This window comes from Acomys minous, assembly GCF_964271855.1.
Source record: "Acomys minous genome assembly, chromosome: 1".
Taxonomy (NCBI): domain Eukaryota; kingdom Metazoa; phylum Chordata; class Mammalia; order Rodentia; family Muridae; genus Acomys; species Acomys minous.
In genome coordinates, this window is record NC_140483.1 from 3,066,943 (window position 1) to 3,087,498 (window position 20,556).

At 50.7% G+C, this 20,556-nt stretch overlaps 1 protein-coding gene across 2 annotated transcripts in view; it reads left to right on the plus strand.

Moving 5' to 3' along the window:
* The window catches only part of HHAT (hedgehog acyltransferase), a 252,165-nt gene that overhangs the window by 180,244 nt on the left and 51,365 nt on the right, over positions 1–20,556 (plus strand). For both annotated transcript variants that reach the window (XM_084794948.1, XM_084794947.1), the window contains exon 10: positions 9,280–9,481. In XM_084794948.1, coding sequence (XP_084651074.1) covers positions 9,280–9,481 — 202 coding nt within the window. The remainder of the gene's footprint in view (positions 1–9,279; positions 9,482–20,556) is intronic.

A 20,556-nucleotide genomic window follows, 5' to 3' on the forward strand; every position in this document is an offset into this window, starting at 1 on the left:
CTGTGACAGTGCCGTTTATGCAATGGCTTTGTGAGGTGTGACTGACAATTTCAAACCATATTTTAAAGTCTGATGCCTTTGGATGTATGCATTCACTTAAGAAGCCAACACCAGAAACCGAGGAATAAATAAATCCATCACCTGTGGAACCTTCCTCGTCTGCCTTTGGTTTATTTCCTTTTGTTGATAAAAATAGTGGATCATTAATTTTCACCACTGTGACAGTATACCAGAGGGAAGCAGCTACAGGAATGAGAGGGTATTTTTGGCTCGGTTTCTGAGGGTAAGGTATGGTTAGGAGGGGGGTTGTGTGTGGCGGTGACAGTGACTTGGTCAGCAGTGGCAGGAGTGTGTGGCAGCTTTGTCTGCGTGGCGGAGATAGGAAGCCAAGAACACAGGCTGGAAATCTGGGACCGGTGCAGGTCTGAGCTTCAGAGGCCTGCTTCAAGTAGCCTGCTTCCCGGAACACCTGCTGGGAGTAGGACATTTTAGATCCAGTCCATAATAAGTAGCAAGGTATTTCTTGTGCTGCTGGCCCATTGGTAAGTGTGCAGGTGTTCATTTGTAATCAGGAAGTCCTCCCTGTTGGGGCAACGTTGATGAATGAGCCTGGGGAGTGTTTGGCCAAGAGAAGCCAACTGGTCCAGAGGACCATCTCCTGAACGACCCATCATAGTTGATTGTGTAGAGCAGAGGGAAGAATGGGAGTTGCCAGGGCAGGGTGTGAGCAAAAAGGATGCATTACTCATCAGTGGGTACTGATCTCAACAAGATGAAGACATTCCTGAGAGATGCCTGGCCTTGCTGCCCTGTCACTCACAGCCTCGCCTGGATCTCTATCTCACTAAGTATCCTTGCCACAAGTGAGCAGGAGCATAAGCCTCCCAGAACTCCCAGATGCTCACACAGAGGAAGAAGGTGACTGTATCCTCTGTCCATACTGGCTGAGGCTCTGCAGTGGAGCAGGCGTTTGACAGGCATGGGGGTCCTGAGGCTGGTAAGTGGCCCAGCAGGACCGAGGCATGCCTGCAGCTCCTAAGCATGCTCTCCTTGTCTTGCACATCGCTGCTGCCTTGGACCAGCCTTTTCCAGCCTTTTGACAATCCCTGCCCTGGGAAGGCAACAGAGCTCTGGAGGGATACACCCTGGGTTTTGGAATCTGAAGACCAAGCTGAGTGTTTCTCTAAGCGTTAGGCACAGTCTTGGGCTGAGCTTCAACCCTCAGAGCTACCAGCGAGACTGTGACTTTAAAAAATATGGGCATCTAATTACATAAACATGATGCTTAAAAATGGACTAGATGTGGCTTGGAGGGTTGAAGCTCAGCCCTATGCCTATGACTATGTCTAAAGCTCATGGAGTCACTAGCCCAAACACGTTTGTGGTGGCACATTGCTCTGAACATCTCTTGACCCCAGAGAGACCGAGCTTTCCTTGGACCTCGCAGCCAAGTTAATTATATGTCTTGAGATGACTTAAGACTATGTAATTAGCCTACTAGCCTACTGTGTACTCAGCCTGTCTCAGTTAAACTTGCCTTTAAGAGAACGATATAATTGACCTTGCTTGCCGTAGATTTCCCACGCAGTCAGCTTCTAGAGCCCAGGCTAGTACAAGGCCATGACTCAGAGCATTGTATGTGTATGTATGTACTGTGGTGCTGAAAAAAGCCAACAGACCGAGAACAGCCATAGAACAAATTCCACCCTGAGTACTGCAAGCGATAGGTAGATACAGCTTCATAGTGTTCGCTCTGCTCTTGAGTGCTGTTCAGGGTCAGTTAGTCATCTTCTTTCTTTGTAAAGCTCGCTTGAAGATTCTGTAAAGAATCCCTCATTCCATCTCCCACGACGTGGTTTCCATGCTTTTCAGTAAGTACAGAGCAGAGTCCCTGGCTGGGGAGAGGCACAGCAGCACACAGACATAATGAGCAAAACAGTTTCAGATGCACACAACAGACAGAGTACAGATCAGCCGGTAACCACAAACTACGGGCAGACACAGGGGGAGAAATGAAGAATTGAAGTGTGGGCTTGTTCTCGGTCAAATTAACTCGAGAGGACTTGCTCTGGTTTCATTCCTTAGTGTGGCACGGATCTATTTTGGTGCCTCTGGGTTGCCTTAAGCGCTTTAATGGATGCACACCTTCATAAAGGAGCATTGTTCTCCCAATCAAGATGACCAAGTTTTAGTTAATAACAGGCAGTACGTGGTGGTACCCCTAGCCCTGGGGAGGTTGAGGCAAGAAGATTGTGAGGAGTTTGAGGCCCACTGTGCTTCAGTGAGAGGTCATGTCTCCAAAAGGACTAATGGATATGTCTGCTGAGACTAATCTGTAGATTGGATTAAATTGGGAGGGGGCATTTACCGCTGGGGACACTCCCGCTGTGATAGTGTTGCCAGAGAGCACACTAGGTTTAGCTGGGCCTCTCGGGCAAGCCAGCTGTCGTCATTTCCGGAAACTTGTCTTAATAACTACAGTATGCAGAAAGCATCTGGCATGGGCAGCCAGTCAGGAGCAGATGTAGTGAACGCCGTTTACCAGTCATATGTAGCATCCCGTGGGGCATCCATGCTGCGTTAGTTCCGTGAGATGTTTCTGCATGAAGGTAGCACCTGCAGAGATTCTGGCCTTCAAGCAGCATTCCGAGCAGACAGTGACCACTCAGTGTGGCCAGGCAGGACCAGGCTTCATGCTGACTTACTCTCAGTGTCCCCACAAGAAGGAATGTTTGCGTTTTTGCTGTGCTGAGCGGGTCTTCTGCCGGGAGATCAGTGGCGGCGAGGCTCTTTGGAGTGGCTCCTGTGGCTGCCTTTCTGAGGCAGACATGCCTCTGTCCTTAGTACACACAGAACCAGGCTGGGAGACTCTGTTAAAGAGAGACAGCCCCGTTCTCTCTCCTTGCCACACCTACTTTCTTCTAGAAACAAGAGGGAAAGTTCTCCCTCCTTCTGGTTTGGAACAGAGTGGTATGTGTCCGTGGACACCTGCAATATCTTAATTCCTCGGATATAAAGAATTTCCAGAGACTGTTTTTGGTCAGCTGTCAGTTTCAAAAGCAAAGTAAGAGCTCGTGGCTTAAAATAGCTCCACGTGAGGAAGGGCTGGTCGCTGCAGCACCCTGAGCTTGCAGGCAGGTGCCTTTTGGAGCTGGACCCAGGCTCAGTGGTACGAGGCACAACGAGCTTTTATTCTGTGCTGGGTTTTCTGACATGTGAAGTGCATTTTTCTTTAGTGTATGCAGTCTTAGCATGTGAACTGACCCCGCTGAGCAGTGCACGCTGCTAACCAGGAAGCCTCTAGGGGGCGGCAGAGCTCCAAGCAAGACCTGTGCCCCGCAGGTGTTCTCAGGCTCAGGGCTCCCTCCAGCAGCTCTAGCCTTCTTCTCTCTGCCTAGAGAACCCTTTCCTGTCCTCATGCCTGCTGCACTTTCTCGCCTTCTCCCCCACACTGTTAAGCCTTCCCTATGGATTTGGCACCATGGCGTGTAGCTTCACAGCAAGACCTGCTGTTGTTTCAGAGCCAGGCAGGCCTCTGTGAGTGCAGGAACACCCTGGGTCTTTGTGCCTCATAATGCCCTGGGGGCCTTGAAGGCTAAGGAAATGCCGGAAGCACTCCCTGTGTGCACAGGATTAGCTGTGCATGTGTTTGTGTACACATGTGTGTGTAGGATTATCTGTGCAGGTGTGTATATACACAAGTGTGTATAGGATTATCTGTGCAGGTGTGTGCAGCTGTGTGTATGTGCATGTGTGTGCACATGTGTGTACAGGATTATCTGTGTGTGTATGTGTGCAGCTGTGTGTATGTATACACGTGCATATAGAATTATCTGTGCATGTGTGTGTGCATATGTGTGTACAATCCAGAGGATGGCCACAGGTGCTTTTTCTCAGGTGCCAGCCACCTTTCTGTTGTTTGTTTTTGAGACATGGTCTCAGTTTTTCCAAGAACTTACTACCTACGAGTCTAGACACACTTTCCAATGATCACCTGTCTCAGCTTTCATTTTAGTTTTTCAGCCTAGGGATTGAGCTCCTTATGCCCTGATGCATAGTCATCTGGTGTGGAGGCTCAGAGCTACTAATTCGATTGCCAGAACGGTCGTTTTCCCCACTCATTTCTCAAGTGGCTCCAATGTCACGTGACTTCAGCAGTCTTTGTGACTATGAAGACAGACAGTGTTTTCAATGAGTCTCAGGTTCAAGGAAAGCATTAGCTTTGGTGGCGCTCTTGCCCTCTCTTTTCCTTGATGAGTTTCGTGATCAAGCTAACTTCTCAGCCTCGGGTTCCTCACCCATAAGATGGGATTAGCTAAGGTGATTGCCCAACATTGTCTAAACTAAAAAGGCATTTGAGAGTGAAGGCTGTGACAGGGAAACAGTGAGAGTGAAGGCTGTGACAGGGAAACAGTGAGAGTGAAGGCTGTGACAGGAAACAGTGAGAGTGAAGACTGTGACAGGGGAACAGTGAGAGTGAAGACTGTGACAGGGGAACAGTGAGAGTGAAGGCTGTGACAGGGAAACAGTGAGAGTGAAGACTGTGACAGGGGAACAGTGAGAGTGAAGGCTGTGACAGGGGAACAGTGAGAGTGAAGGCTGTGACAGGGGAACAGTGAGAGTGAAGGCTGTGACAGGGGAACAGTGAGAGTGAAGGCTGTGACAGGGGAACAGTGAGAGTGAAGGCTGTGACAGGGAAACAGTGAGAGTGAAGGCTGTGACAGGGGAACAGTGAGAGTGAAGGCTGTGACAGGGAAACAGTGAGAGTGAAGACTGTGACAGGAAAACAGTGAGAGTGAAGGCTGTGACAGGGGAACAGTGAGAGTGAAGGCTGTGACAGGGAAACAGTGAGAGTGAAGGCTGTGACAGGGGAACAGTGAGAGTGAAGGCTGTGACAGGGGAACAGTGAGAGTGAAGGCTGTGACAGGAAACAGTGAGAGTGAAGGCTGTGACAGGAAACAGTGAGAGTGAAGGCTGTGACAGGAAACAGTGAGAGTGAAGGCTGTGACAGGAAACAGTGAGAGTGAAGGCTGTGACAGGAAACAGTGAGAGTGAAGGCTGTGACAGGGAAACAGTGAGAGTGAAGACTGTGACAAGAAACAGTGAGAGTGAAGGCTGTGACAGGGAAACAGTGAGAGTGAAGGCTGTGACAGGAAACAGTGAGAGTGAAGACTGTGACAGGGGAACAGTGAGAGTGAAGGCTGTGACAGGGAAACAGTGAGAGTGAAGGCTGTGACAGGAAACAGTGAGAGTGAAGGCTGTGACAGGAAACAGTGAGAGTGAAGGCTGTGACAGGAAACAGTGAGAGTGAAGGCTGTGACAGGGAAACAGTGAGAGTGAAGACTGTGACAAGAAACAGTGAGAGTGAAGGCTGTGACAGGGAAACAGTGAGAGTGAAGGCTGTGACAGAAAACAGTGAGAGTGAAGACTGTGACAAGAAACAGTGAGAGTGAAGGCTGTGACAGGGAAACAGTGAGAGTGAAGGCTGTGACAGGAAACAGTGAGAGTGAAGACTGTGACAGGAAACAGTGAGAGTGAAGACTGTGACAGGAAACAGTGAGAGTGAAGGCTGTGACAGAGAAACAGTGAGAGTGAAGGTTGTGACAGGGAAACAGTGAGAGTGAAGGCTGTGACAGGGAAACAGTGAGAGTGAAGGCTGTGACAGGGGAACAGTGAGAGTGAAGGCTGTGACGGGAACAGTGAGAGTGAAGGCTGTGACAGGGAAACAGTGAGAGTGAAGGCTGTGACAGGGAAACAGTGAGAGTGAAGGCTGTGACAGGAAACAGTGAGAGTGAAGGCTGTGACAGGAAACAGTGAGAGTGAAGGCTGTGACAGGAAACAGTGAGAGTGAAGGCTGTGACAGGGAAACAGTGAGAGTGAAGACTGTGACAAGAAACAGTGAGAGTGAAGGCTGTGACAGGGAAACAGTGAGAGTGAAGGCTGTGACAGAAAACAGTGAGAGTGAAGACTGTGACAAGAAACAGTGAGAGTGAAGGCTGTGACAGGGAAACAGTGAGAGTGAAGGCTGTGACAGGAAACAGTGAGAGTGAAGACTGTGACAGGAAACAGTGAGAGTGAAGACTGTGACAGGAAACAGTGAGAGTGAAGGCTGTGACAGAGAAACAGTGAGAGTGAAGGTTGTGACAGGGAAACAGTGAGAGTGAAGGCTGTGACAGGGAAACAGTGAGAGTGAAGGCTGTGACAGGGGAACAGTGAGAGTGAAGGCTGTGACAGGGGAACAGTGAGAGTGAAGACTGTGACAGGAAACAATGAGAGTGAAGGCTGTGACAGGAAACAGTGAGAGTGAAGGCTGTGACAGGGAAACAGTGAGAGTGAAGGCTGTGACAGGGAAACAGTGAGAGTGAAGGCTGTGACAGGGAAACAGTGAGAGTGAAGGCTGTGACGGGAACAGTGAGAGTGAAGGCTGTGACAGGGAAACAGTGAGAGTGAAGGCTGTGACAGGGAAACAGTGAGAGTGAAGGCTGTGACAGGAAACAGTGAGAGTGAAGGCTGTGACAGGAAACAGTGAGAGTGAAGGCTGTGACAGGAAACAGTGAAAGTGAAGGCTGTGACAGGGAAACAGTGAGAGTGAAGGCTGTGACAGGGAAACAGTGAGAGTGAAGGCTGTGACAGAGAAACAGTGAGAGTGAAGGCTGTGACAGGGGAACAGTGAGAGTGAAGGCTGTGACAGGAAATGGTGATGGACAGTAAGTGCTAAGCACATGTTTTATGCAAGGACTGTTGTGAGGTGGGATTGGAGGAAAGGCTCAGTGTGAAACTGGACTCAGTTGTGCACATGGTGTGGGTAAGACACCCACAGAGCCTCTGTGCTCCAAGTGGGAAACAACTGGATAGACCATAGGAATAGGGAGCCCCTGGTTGAATAGACCTAGTGGGATTCTTTATGTGCCTGTCTATGTGTAGGTACATGTGTGTGCAGGTACATGTACATGTGTGTACACACATGGAAGCCAGAGGACAAATTCAGTGTCATTTCTCAGGAGCTGTCAACATGCTTTTAGAGACAAGCAGATGAGGGCAACAAGCCATGGATCCACCCTTCCCTGCCCCCTTGGTACTGGAGTTACATGTGTCTTTAAAGCCACACTTTTGGGGAAGAGAGTGAGTTCTAGGACTTGAACTCAGGTCCTTGTGCTTGTCATGCAAATGTTTTGCCTACTGAGCACCACTACTCCAGTCTCCCACGTAGGGGGTGGGGGTCCTCCCTGTAAAGAGGTCAGGCTGACCAAGGTGTGGCTGGGTGAAGGGAAGGCAATTAGGACATTAAGAGTGATCAGGTAGGGCAGGAGATCCCCCCTCAACTGACCCGCAGGATTCTTTGCTATAACTGGGCAGTGCAGGCCAGACAAGCATGAGCTCCAAGGCCAACATGTAGGGGCTTAGCGGAGCCCAAGAAAGAGAAAGTCTTTGTGTGGAGGATTTGCAGCTTCATGGTACAGTCCTCTGTGAGACCTAGAACTCAACCAACCTCAGCCACGGCCAAAAGTAGTTCCCACCCCAGTTAGCCAGGACAAGAAGTCCACGTGTCCTGGTGCATTGGGAGGGGACTGAAGGAAAAGCGAGGACACAGCTGCTCTGAGGTATGGCTGAGGAAGGTCCAGACAGAACTTGGCCAGCACAACAGACCAGGCCATGAGAGAAGAGTGAGAGGAAGCCAAGAGAGGGGAGAGAGGACAAGAGGACAGAGAGAGAACATGGGGACCAAGAAAGCAGGTGGCATGGCTGAGTTACATGAAATCAGAGGCCCAGCATCTGGGAGGAGGGCTAGGGATGGGGGCACGGAGAGAAGAGCTGTGAGGAGCCACAGGCACTGAGTGAGACTTGTCGTGGTCTCTTTGGGACCTGACAGCGACTACTGAGGACGGTGAAGTACGTGTTTAGAGATGCTTGGAGAAATGGTTCTGAAAGACTTCATCACAAAGAAAAACAGAAGTTGGAGCAGGGCTCGGGATGTGGTGAGCCGCTCTCCCAGCATGCACAGGTCTTGAATGCTAGGGCTGACGACCTTGCACAATGTACACAGCTATTGAACCACCACACGGTGTCTCAGTCAGATGCTTACCTTTTATGCATCATTTCAATGGTTTCAAATAAAACACCTAGTTTGGGTCATTTATTTCAGATCTGAATAGTTTTGTTCATTTTTTGGCTTCTTCTGAGAAGTAGTTCTATTGAAAATGGTTGTTAAGACTTCTTCCAACAGTAAACAAATGGTGCATGTACAAATGCTAACTTCTAGGGACTCTGGGATGGCAGGAGTCAACCACATGGTGCTTGAAAGAACCAAGTAAAAAGATTCTTGTGAAGTGGCTCAGCAGACACCACATATTCAGACAAAGGCCGCTTGCCACCTTCCTGCATAGAAATGGAACTAGGAGGAGGAAATGACCACCATGAACCAAGGCTTGTGGCCTCTCAAAAGCCCAGGGAAGAGGGCACATGCCTGAGCATCCAGACTCTCATAGCCCTGGGCGTTAGTCGCTCAGGGATGAGAAGTGTCTGAGGACCGCCTGCACTGGGCAGAGGGTGAGGGGTGTGGCCCTGCACTCCTGCGAGTCCAGCGTTCATCTCCATCTGTGAGCTGACCTGTTAGCCTTCTTACGCGTCCTACCTACGTCTACCATGTTAAGAGCCTGCTTTTAGCAACTGTGTTTAAGCAATGGGTTTGCCATAAACTTAGGAGTCTGTGCTGTGAAATGCACACGTCTGTGATGGTCAGTGTCCTTAGCAATGCCAGCAGCTTAGTTGGCTCCTTGTGGTGGACTCCACAGCTGGGCACACCCATTCAGGGACTGTAAAGTCATTGCTGTCCCTCTTGCCTCTTGCAAGTGAAATTTTGCCACAATAAGGGCTCCTTGGCATGCATGTTCATCTGGCCTACAGCCACACCCCGTGGAAGTTTGGGGTTGTACCAACAATGAATGAGGTGGAGAATTCACGGGGTCACCTACAGTTTCCTGTAAGGGGAATCTTTGTAAACTTTTATTTTTAATGTACATTGGCTTTTGATTGCATGCATACCTGTGTGAGGGTGTTGGGACCCCTGGAGCAGGAGCTACAGACATGTGGGTGCTGGGAATTAAACCCAGATCCTCTGGAAGAGCAGCTAATGCTCTTAACTGTTGATCTTCAGTCCCCAGATCTTTGTATCTTAAACGATAATGTTGGTATTAGTTGGAGTCAAGCTAGAGAACAGGGAGAGGCAGGTGCATCCCTCCAGCCATTGGCAAACCTTCTCATGGCTTCTTCTTTCTCCAGATATGTGTACATACCACTGGGTGGGTCCCAGCATGGCCTCCTGGGGACACTGTTTTCTACGGCGATGACATTTGCATTTGTGAGCTACTGGCACGGCAGCCATGAGGACCTCTGGTGCTGGGCAGCGCTCAACTGGCTGGGAGTCACTGTGGAGAGTGGAGCCCGGAGGCTGCTGGGTATGCCCTGTGTCCGGGAGACCTTGGTGAGCAGGAGCCATCCTTGCCTTTGTGGTAGGGGACAGCTGAGCAAAAAGGGACTGGCTGGGAGGGTGGTGGACACCAGGCTCGCTCTAATACAAGCAGTTCTTGCCAGACAGTTTCAAAGGCCATGTGTCTCTAAGAGTCCCGACTCGGGGATGGGTGGAGGAGGGTTCAAAACCAACCACGGTTTACATGAATGGCTGGCTGGTTGGATAGAGAAATGAATGGATATTGCAACTATAAAAGTCTAGGCGTTTATTATAGAAAAATGAAGAAATCCAGGGAAGAATAAATAGCAAAATTCACATTAGAATTCATTCTTTTAAGTATGTTTTTCTTGTGCACGCACACTCAGCACAGCCATTTACGATAAGTGCTATGGTGGTGTTTCAGCTGCCCCTCCACGCCAGCAGATCTGCGCAGAGCCCTAGTGTGGACACTTGGTGATGTGCCTAATTGCTCTCTTGTTAAGCACTTCAGTATAAATTGTATTTCTGTGGATCACATAATCAGGGAATAAGACTGTCAGGTGAGGGGGTTTCTCATGGCCACAGCTCACTCTGAGCACTCACACTTGCCATCCTGTACACAAGATGTCAAGCCCCCATCCTCCCAGATGCCCTTGCCAGTCCTGAGTGATGCTGGCATTTTAACTTGTGGTAGAAGCTGCCCGTGCGCTAGCGTGGAAGGCAGTTAAGGGGTAAAACCACATTCTGTATCTATGGATAAAGACTGGGAAATTAATTGAACACTTCCCTTCACAGATGTTTGAAGCCACCACACACATATTTTGCCTTGTAAATGTGGCAGGCAACACTTGAGAATCCCGTAGGAAATCAGTGTTTCTGAATATGAACAGTGCCCTGCCAACCCGAAGAATGACCCAAAAGGAAATGTGTCAGTGTCTGCTCTCGTGGCAGGATGCGAGACACAAAAGAGATTTCACTGGGATAAAAAATGATTAATGTGGTTAAATTCTACCCGGTGCATGAGACCAAAGCAAATACGTTTTAGAAAATCATCGAGATAGAACGAAAGCACTGAAGCACGTTTCACTAGAGACAGCCATGATGCAGAGGGACGGTCATCTCCATAAACGCAGACACAGGGTGCACACAGCAAAGCAGCACATTGGGAGAAAGTAAGTGTGCGCACGCACATTCATAGACAAGCACCCGGGGACCGGAGAGACGGCTCGGTGGTGGTTAAGAGCGCTAGTCACTCTTCCAGAGGACCTGGGTTTGGTTTCCAGTGCCCACAGGGGTGCTCACAACTTTCTGGAACTCTTGTTCCAGGGGGATCTGACGCCATCTTCTGCTTCTGAGAGTACTCCACACATATGCACAGACCTATAGTCACACGTGCATGTGTGCGCGCGCACACACACATACACAACTAAAATAAGTCTTAAAAATAAATATTTTATTTAATAAATAAAGTTTTTATTTAATAATGGTGCTCAGCACCCAGAAGGCGAGAAATGTCTATGAATTCTAGTGATGGCAGCATCAGGCAGATGCCATGCAAGGCCACGTCTTCAGGGTGCCTTCTTTATCAAGGCTGAATGTTCCTCCTCGAAGCCTGGAAGCCAGGGGTTACCATCAAATTCAAAGGTTTCTTTCCCACCCAGCCTTGGGTACTGTGTTTCTTTGTTCCTTCAAGAAGGCTCTAGTATTAACCTTGAACTGAATGTGAGGCACTGTGGGGGCTCTGAGTCATGGACTCATGGATCTGAACTAAAGGGGGTAACCAAACTGTTCTCTGTGACCTGTTGCTGACTGAACTACACTGAGCTGGTAATAAACCGAAGAGGAAAACTCGCTCACTGGAAGCTCTTGAGTACAGGATTTGCCACATTGTAGGGCAATGACCGCAAGGCCCTTGTGTGTGCACCGCATTTGACGTTACATCCACAATTCAGGCACCCAGGTGCATAATAACCATATATATTTTTTGGTGAAATAATTCTTTTATATATTACAAATATATCCAATTCACATATTTGTTAATATGATTTATAAAACCTTTCCAAAATATATCAGCTGTAGTTTGTCCTGGAAGCCTGGATCGTTGTTTGTATTGATTCTCTCACTGTTGGGACAAAAACTACTTGGGGAAGGAAAGCTGCTTTTGTGTCGCAGTTTAAGGGACCCATCATGAGGACAAGGCCGGGCTGCGCAGGAGCATGAGGCCGCTGCCTGGATGCTGCTCCTCTCAGCTCTTTCATCCTTTTACATTTAGTATGGCATCCTGGTCTGTGGGACAGTGATGCCCCCTCACGTGCAGGAGAGGTCACCTCAGTTAGCCCAATCAAGAAAAGAGGTTTGTTTTAGGGATTCTGTGTCAGGTTGACAGCCCATGTCAGCTGCCATAGTGTTCGTGGCTGTAGAGCACAGAGCCACCATCCAAAAACCACGCAGGCCCCACTGTTCCTCTCAGTGTCTGAGTGGGCCTGGGGTTGTCGGTGCACACCTAACACGTCCGGAGCTGTTCCTTCTCAGCTCTTCTTTCACTGTCTACTGGAGTCTTTCTCACTGTTCTGTCTCTTATAATTTAGCAGAGAACCTGTTTTCCTTTGGCACTCAGAATGCATACCACTGAAATATAAAAATTAATTTACTTATAATTATTGGGGGTGCGTGTGTGGGAGTCAGAGGACAACTTTGTGGACTTGGTACTCTCTACCTTATCATGGTTTCCTTACAGCTGCATCTTCTGGAGACATTTTCTCAACTGAGGATTCTTCCTTTCAGATAACTCTAGTTTGTGTCAAATTAGGCAAGACTAGCCAGCCTGTGCCTGCATGTCTGGTTCTGCACCATGTGCATGGCTGGCAATCACAGATGCCAGACAGGGGCATTGGATCACCCAGGACCAGAGTTACAGGTGCTTGTGAACTGCCAGGTAGATGCTGGGAATGGCACCCAGGTCCTCTGGAAAAGCAGCTCAGGCTCTTAACTGCTGCGTCATCTCTCTAGCCCCCATATTTTATATAATTGATTTCAATCTAGGTAGCTTAATTGTGGTTTCTGCCTGCCATGTTGAATAATACAGCTCTAGAACATACACTCTTTTCACAAAACATTTTTTAAAATAGCATATTTGACTGTGATCATTTTATTTTATTTTATATGTGTGAGTGGTTTGTCTGTATAGATGCTTGTGTGGCACATTGCATTCAGTGCTAGAAGAAAGCATCAGATCCTCTGGGACTGGAGTTGCTGGTGGTTGTGAGCTGCCACGTGAGTGCCAGGAATTCCACACGGTCCTCGGAAGGACAGCAAGTGCTCTTAGCCACAGGACCATCTCTCCAGCCCAGACTTCAGTAACTTAAAACCATCTTCATTAATGGTGCTGTGCCTCGTGGGTCCAGCTGGTTGCTGAACTTCTTTTTTGACTCCCTCCCTGAGCCTGTGTTCCCCCATCTTCAGATATGTGCTCTATTTTAATGGGACCATCACTTGTCAGCTAACTAGAAGCCAAAACCATCAGCTTGTCCTTCTCTGATAGCCACTGTCTCTCCTGCCTCCTGCTTTGATGCTGAGGTCTCTTTCAGTCACTGTGTAGCCACTGGAACCCTCCAGATCTGTGCAGCTCTCAGTTTGTACCTGGTAAACAAATAGCATCTAATTAGCTGCTCTTCCATGTTTGCCCCCCTCAGTTCACCACCCTCCTCGTGCCTCGAGATGGTTCTTCTAGAACTCCAGCTCCCTTTAACACCCCATTGTTAGGAAGAGATGGCTCAGTGGCCAACAGCACTTGCTGCTCTTGCCGAGGACCTGGGTTCAGTTCCCAGCACCCACATGGCAGCTCACAATGGCCTTTCTGTAACTTGAGTCCCAGGGAATCCGTCACCCTCTTCTGCACGCTTCATATTTGGTGTACATACCTATCTCTTCATATGTGCAAAACACGCATACATGAAAAAAAATCTTTTAAAAATATGGCTCAACTGTGGTTTCCCATCTTCTCAGAACGATGGTTTCTGAGGCTTGGCCCAGCATTGTTTTGAAGCCTGTCCTGCTAGCCCTTATCCCTACAAGCCACCCGCCCCCCTCCTGCCCCTGCCCTGCCCAAGCCACAGGTCCCTCACACAGGCTTCTGATCTCCTGAGGTGCCCTCTCTGCCCACCAAATCCTGATGCTTCAGACTCTGTCTTAGCAGACATCTTGTTTGCGAGCCCTCTGCTGGCTCTCCTGGTTCAGGCAGGTCCCTCAGGACAAGTCATTGGGAACATCACATGTTCTGTCCTGTCCCAGCTGCTGTAGCTTAAAGAAACACTTAGATATTCAATCCTTGTGATGCTCACTGATCTAGGGAGGTCAGACAAACAACATATAATGACATTTATCACACTTAGCACAATGCTGTGTTGAGTGAAATAATGTTTTGTACTTCATTGAATAGAGTGGAAGAGAGAAGGGGAGGGGTTTATACAGAGGTGTGGACACACAGGAGGAGGGGCTGTGCAGTGGTGTCAGCACAAGGAGGAGGGGCTGTGCAGTGGTGTGGACACACAGGAGGAGGGGCTGTGCAGTGGTGTGGGCAGCAGAGGGAGGAGGGGGCTGTGCAGTGGTGTGGGCAGCACGGGGAGGAGGGGCTGTGCAGTGGTGTGTACAGCACAGGGAGGAGGGGCTGTGCAGTGGTGTGGGCAGCACGGGGAGGAGGGGCTGTGCAGTGGTGTGTACAGCACAGAAGGGGGGGCTGTGCAGTGGTGTGGACACACAGGGAGGAGGGGCTGTGCAGTGGTGTGGACACACAGGGAGGAGGGGCTGTGCAGTGGTGAGGACAGCACAGGGAGGAGGGGCTGTGCAGTGGTGTGGACACACAGGGAGGAGGGGCTGTGCAGTGGTGAGGACAGCACAGGGAGGAGGGGCTGTGCAGTGGTGTGGACACACAGGGAGGAGGGGCTGTGCAGTGGTGAGGACAGCACAGGGAGGAGGGCTGTGCAGTAGTGAGGACGGCACAGGGAGGAGGGATGTGCAGTGGTGAGGACAGTACAGGGAGGAGGGGCTGTGCAGTGGTGTGGACAGCACAGGGAGGAGGGGCTGTGCAGTGGTGAGGACAGTACAGGGAGGAGGGGCTGTGCAGTGGTGTGGACAGCACAGGGAGGAGGGGCTGTGCAGTGGTGAGGACACACAGGGAGGAGGGGCTGTGCAGTGGTGTGGACACACAGGGAGGAGGGGCTGTGCAGTGGTGAGGACACACAGGGAGGAGGGATGTGCAGTGGTGTGGACACACAGGAGGAGGGGCTGTGCAGTGGTGAGGACAGCACAGGGAGGAGGGGCTGTGCAGTGGTGTGGACAGCACAGGGAGGAGGGGCTGTGCAGTGGTGAGGACACACAGGGAGGAGGGGCTGTGCAATGGTGAGGACACACAGGGAGGTGGGGCTGTGCAGTGGTGAGGACACACAGGGAGGTGGGGCTGTGCAGTGGTGAGGACAGCACAGGGAGGAGGGGCTGTGCAGTGGTGTGGACACACAAGGAGGAGGGGCTGTGCAGTGGTGTGGACACACAGGGAGGAGGGGCTGTGCAGTGGTGTGGACACACAGGGAGGAGGGGCTGTGCAGTGGTGAGGACAGCACAGGGAGGAGGGGCTGTGCAGTGGTGTGGACACACAGGGAGGAGGGGCTGTGCAGTGGTGAGGACAGCACAGGGAGGAGGGGCTGTGCAGTGGTGAGGACACACAGGAGGAGGGGCTGTGCAGTGGTGTGGACACACAGGGAGGAGGGGCTGTGCAGTGGTGTGGACAGCACAGGGAGGGGGGGCTGTGCAGTGGTGTGGACACACAGGGAGGAGGGGCTGTGCAGTGGTTTGGACAGCACAGGGAGGAGGGGCTGTGCAGTGGTGAGGACAGCACAGGGGGGAGGGCTGTGCAGTGGTGTGTACAGCACAGGGAGGAGGGGCTGTGCAGTGGTGTGTCAGCACAGCTTCCCTGCTGGAAGAACCCGGGAAGGTGGAGACTATTGACCATTGTGCCAGGACATTTTTTTATTGCTGTGCAGATACTAATGGGTATATTGTTAGCAAATGCTGCTTTAATGCTCAATATAAAATGCGTGCATACACCAAAGAAAGGAACAAGGAGGATGGCACCTGCTGACAGCCTGCTGCTTCCCCGGAAGGTGCCAATGGCCCTGACTCTGGGAGGCACAAACCTGTGGGAAGCTGGCAAAAGACATTTTCACCAAGATCCCCCAGTGGTTGGAAGTAGAGGAGTTGCTGAGGCAACCTGCTCTTTCCTGACTCTGCTCTCTAGGGAGCCAGCCTGTGTGTTCAGCCTTGAACTCGCTTAGTTAGTGGTGGCAGTTGGAAGCCTCAGCGGATGACCTGGCTCTCTGCCAGCCGGGATCTGGTCCCCCCTGGAGGGAGACCCTCCCAGGCTGCCTGTCACTCATTCCTATGCAGAGGTGAATCCGGTTCCCCAGAAGTTAACCCCGCCCAGCTCACTCCTGCTCCCCATTCTGTTGTATGACTCAAGTATTCATCCTCCCTCAGCCCCATCGCCTCTTCTTCCCACGAGCGTCTGAATGAGACAACTCGGTCCTTTATGGAGCAGCGCCGTCTCTACTTACACACGTAACTCAGGAAACCACGATGGGCTATGGATGGCCACTGCCGTCAGCACGGTGATGGGTGAAATACAAGCAGACAGCTGCCTACCAAGGCCCAAGTGCCAGTCACACTGCAATGACTTGAGCCTGTAGGATTCTGGGACACAGATGCCAGCTACTCAACAGAAAGCCTTTCTTAGTGGTCAGACGTCATGGCCCCAAGGTCCTCTCTGAGGCAATATAAAACCAACCTGCCTGTGAGGCGGCATTTGCAGTGGCCTCGGGTCTGCTGCTCTCCTGCTTGTGTCCATTGTAGCAGAGAGAGACCAGGTGCTCACTGGACACAAGCCTGTTGGGATCAGAGCCTTCCCAACACCGAGCCCACCTAGGCACAACAAACTTGGCCCTTCATCCTTAAATTTAGTATCTTTTCTGGGGAACACAGTGTCAAGCAGTGGAGAATCTCAGGCAGGTGTCACATGATCACTCTGTCCAGGTCTTTGTTCCACGTCTTCCTGTTCTGGTGCTGGTGTTCTGGCCACTGTGCAGTTGGGGCGTCTCTCTGGTCAGCTTCGGCTGTAAACAGGCACATGTCTTCCTGGCTTCTCATAAGGGGATCATCTCGGGGCCAGGTGATTTAGATTTTCAACACAAGACGGTAGACTAGAGTGTATCTGTGTCGGTAACAAAGTGTTCTGTGTGGAAAAACTAACTTGTTTTCACAATATAAAAAAGCATGGATTGACATAACCTTGGCAGGTAAGGCTCTGAAGAAAGGCCCAGCCTAGAAATGAAAAGTGGGGAGCATGTGCATGGTGTTTCGGATGCATGATACTGTTTGAGACTGAGAGAGGGGGAGAGAAGGGAATGAGGAGGGGGAGGGGAGGGGGAGGAGGAGGGAAGAAGGACGGGAGGGGAGGGGAGGGGAGTGGAGGAGAGGGGGAGGGGAGGAAAGGGAGAGGGGGAGGGGAGGGGGAGGGGAGGGGGAGGGAAGAAGGACGGGACGGGAGGGGAAGGGAGTGGAGGAGAGGGGGAGGGGAGGGGGAGGGGAGGGGGAGGGGAGGGGGAGGGGAGGGGGAGGGAAGAAGGACGGGACGGGAGGGGAAGGGAGTGGAGGAGAGGGGGAGGGGAGGGGGAGGAGGAGGGAAGAAGGAAGGGAGGGGAGGGGGAGGGGAGGGGAGGGGAAGGGTGAAGAGATAGAAGATAAATCCACACTAAGTCTAGAACAAACCAATACTTAATAGTTGGGTGAAGAAGGGAGCCAGAAAGAGGGATAGACATTTAGGGGTGGCTTTGCAGAAACCAAGAAGAGGCTCCTTCCTAGAAGAGTTACTCACTGCAGCAACACTGTCCAAGGATCAGATAAAGGGGACTGAAGAGCCTTGGTTGAGGCCTAGCAGAAGCAAAGGTGGGGAGTGAGGCGCAGTCCTCTCCCTGCGGCCTTTGGTGTAGCTGAGAGGATTGCCATGTGCAAGCCCGCTGAGGACAAAGGCAGGTGCTGTGTGCACTATGGCTGGAAGGCAGCTTCTGCATCCATGTTCATGAGGAAGGAGTTAGTGTGAGCTGTGGTCCCCAAAGAGCTGGGCCTGCGAGGACCCCGAGGAGTGAGAATAGCATTGGGATGGCCAGGAGGGAGAAGAAGCCTGGCTCTGTCACACACAGCTTGAAGTTGGGAGCCTGGGTACTGTGTTGAAGTCTAAAGGCTGACATGACGTGGGGAGAAAGGTGACAGGAAAGACCAAAGGTCTCTGTGTAAAGGACTTGAGTGCTGTAACTTAAAATTCTGGAAATGCAAAGCCCTTAACCAAACAAGTGTGTTAAATTAACGTATTAATTAGAGCAACATGCTGGGCCAGCTCCAAGAGCTAGAGCAGGCCTGTTCTTACAAACACCATGCTCCTTGGCAGGTATGGCCAGTTGCTGCCCTCTCCATGTGGTCTCCTCACCATGGCATCACTAACAAAGCTGTGTGAACCATTGCCTGTACATTTTCTTCTCAGTGGGAGTCTGAAGCCCAGGGCTTTACCCTCTCTGGTCTGAGAGGTCGAACTCTGAAAACAATCCTGCTTTCAGCTCAGCTACCTCAGTCTCCTCAGTCTCCTCAGACTTCTCCTCAGAGTCTAGTTTCTCCTGGGAGGCCGACTTGTGGCTTCAGCTCCTTTTCCCACCAGCTCAGTCAGCTGCAGTGGGAGGGGTCCCCCTGCTCTGCTCACCTGCTCTCCTGGTGCTGCTGTCCCAGCTGAGAGCACAGTGCAGACTCACAGACCCTCTGCCTCGCCACAGAGGAACTTGGGAAGAAGAAAAACCCTTGCAGCACACCCACTGAAGCTCTCTGGGTTTCCTCCCTAAGGCTGGCTCTCTTCCCCGACCCCCCCCCCCAAATCATATTATCCACTTGAAAACAGCAGGGCTGGGGCTGCCAAGATCCCTGTTCTTGGGCCCTTTGCTTGTTCCCCAAATAAAATGCTCATACTAAGTGCAATATATTTTTATGATATGTTTATATATGTGTGTGCTGTGCCTATGTGTCTATAGCATGTGTGAGTGCTCATTTTAAAGCTCTGAGAAGGCACACAGTATAGGACTTCTAAAATAAAACCCTCCTAAAGCGTCTCACGTCCCTCCAAAGACCTAGAAATAAACTCCGCTTAAAAAAGCACTCGGAGCAGCTGCTGGCCTTGTTTGAGATGAGCTGGGCTGGCGGCCATGTGCCTGCAACTACCCACACAAAGTGAAGAACGCACTTTAAGTTAGTCCCACTTCCTCTGCTGTTGGCCCTGTTCGTGTAGCAGGTTGGAGTCGAGGATAGATGACCCCTGACTGTGTCTCATGAAGGTGACAGATGGTATAAAAGATATAGGCAGAGCTGCACCAAGCTGGCTGCGCTCTCCAAAGTGATGGCGCTGGCATAGCGCTTTATTGTTGTTGCCGACCAGGCTGGCCTTGAACTCACAGAAATCCCCTGCCTCTGCCTCCCCAGTGCTGGGATTAAAGGCGTTGCCTGGCAAGCAAGCATGATCTTGCTGTGTCAGGTGAAGATGGAGTGAGCCATACCTGCCCTACGGTTTACTTGCACGGGAGCACAGAAAACCAGTCAGAGCCAGTGGTGGAAGTCACTGCTTCTCGTCTCTTCAGGGGATGTCACCTCCTCAGTGAACCTGTTGTCATCTAGTCAGAGGCGAAGGCAGGGTGGACTCTCCCTCCAGAGGCTTTGCTTGGCTGGCCTCATGTCTCCTTTGTGCTAGAGAGCGGAGGGCGGGGGTGTCATTCTGAGGAACATGCTAGCACGGGGCTGTTGTAGCCACCATCTCTTGTTGATGAGCAGATGAGGTGGGCACTGTCTGGGCTCATTCACGGTGATAACAGTATCATGTAGGTTCTGGGGCACCACACTCAGGCTGTATCACTTGTGTGACAAGCACTCGGCCCTCAGAGCTCTCTCTCCAGGATCCAAAACTTGGAATTTAATCGTAGTGCCACACAGTTGTGGATGGGGTAACTAATCTGAGAAATCAGGTCAAGTGAAGTGGGCTCGTAGAGGCCGTTAGCCACATGCGGCTTAATGACAACGACGGAGAGGGAGGTGTTTCATAATGATGCGTACTTTATAGTGTGAACTTGAACAAACCAAATGGCTGTCATGTCACCAGGTGATAGACTCTTAGGGGACCACCACAGTGTCCGCTGGCTATACCTCACAGAGGTGTTGTTATTCAATACGAAGTGTGTTATCACAGGCCTCACACCCCCAGCTCCCAAACAGCAACATTGAATTCTCTTAGTTTCCCTCTGATGATACAGCTATCTTCCTAAAGTCTACACTAACTCACCCTTTGCTTCCGTGTGAGACTTACTCTGCCTTTGCTCAACCCCAGTGTTTATGTCGTCATCATAGAAGTGTGCCCACTGCCAGGACCCTGAAACACTGTTGGCCCACCTGCTCCCGACTCAGCTTGCACTCTGTTTGCTGGAGGTTCCCATCACTTCTTTCCAGACTCTCCTGGGGAGAAAAATCCCTCAGATAGAAATCCACATGGTCAGAGGCACCTGCAGGTCTGCCAGCTGGCCTCTGGAGAGCCTTCCTGACCTCTCACCTCTTTGCACAGGGATCACTGCGCTTCAGACTTGCTGTCCATCAGATGTCTGACTTTCCCTCTGTCTCCTCCTCCTGCATACAAACCGTTCCTGTTGCTAGCTTGTCACCCCTCTGCTCAGGCCCTACTGTGTGATTTGCTGGAGCACATCTTTCTTTCTTTACCATCTTTCTTAGAAAAGGATCATTGGAAACACATTTTAGAGACCTTTTACATCTTAAAAGGTGTCTTCTTTTATCCTTGCATAGTTGATATCTGATAAGGGGCTTTATCTTACAAAGTAATTTCTCTGAAAATTGTTGAAGATACTTGTGTCTTGTACTTTTACTGTTGGGAAATGACATTTCTCTTTTTGTTTCTTTGTATATACTCTGCTTTTGTTTTTGTTTTTGTTTTTCTAGAGGCCTTGATGCAAACATTTCTGATGTTC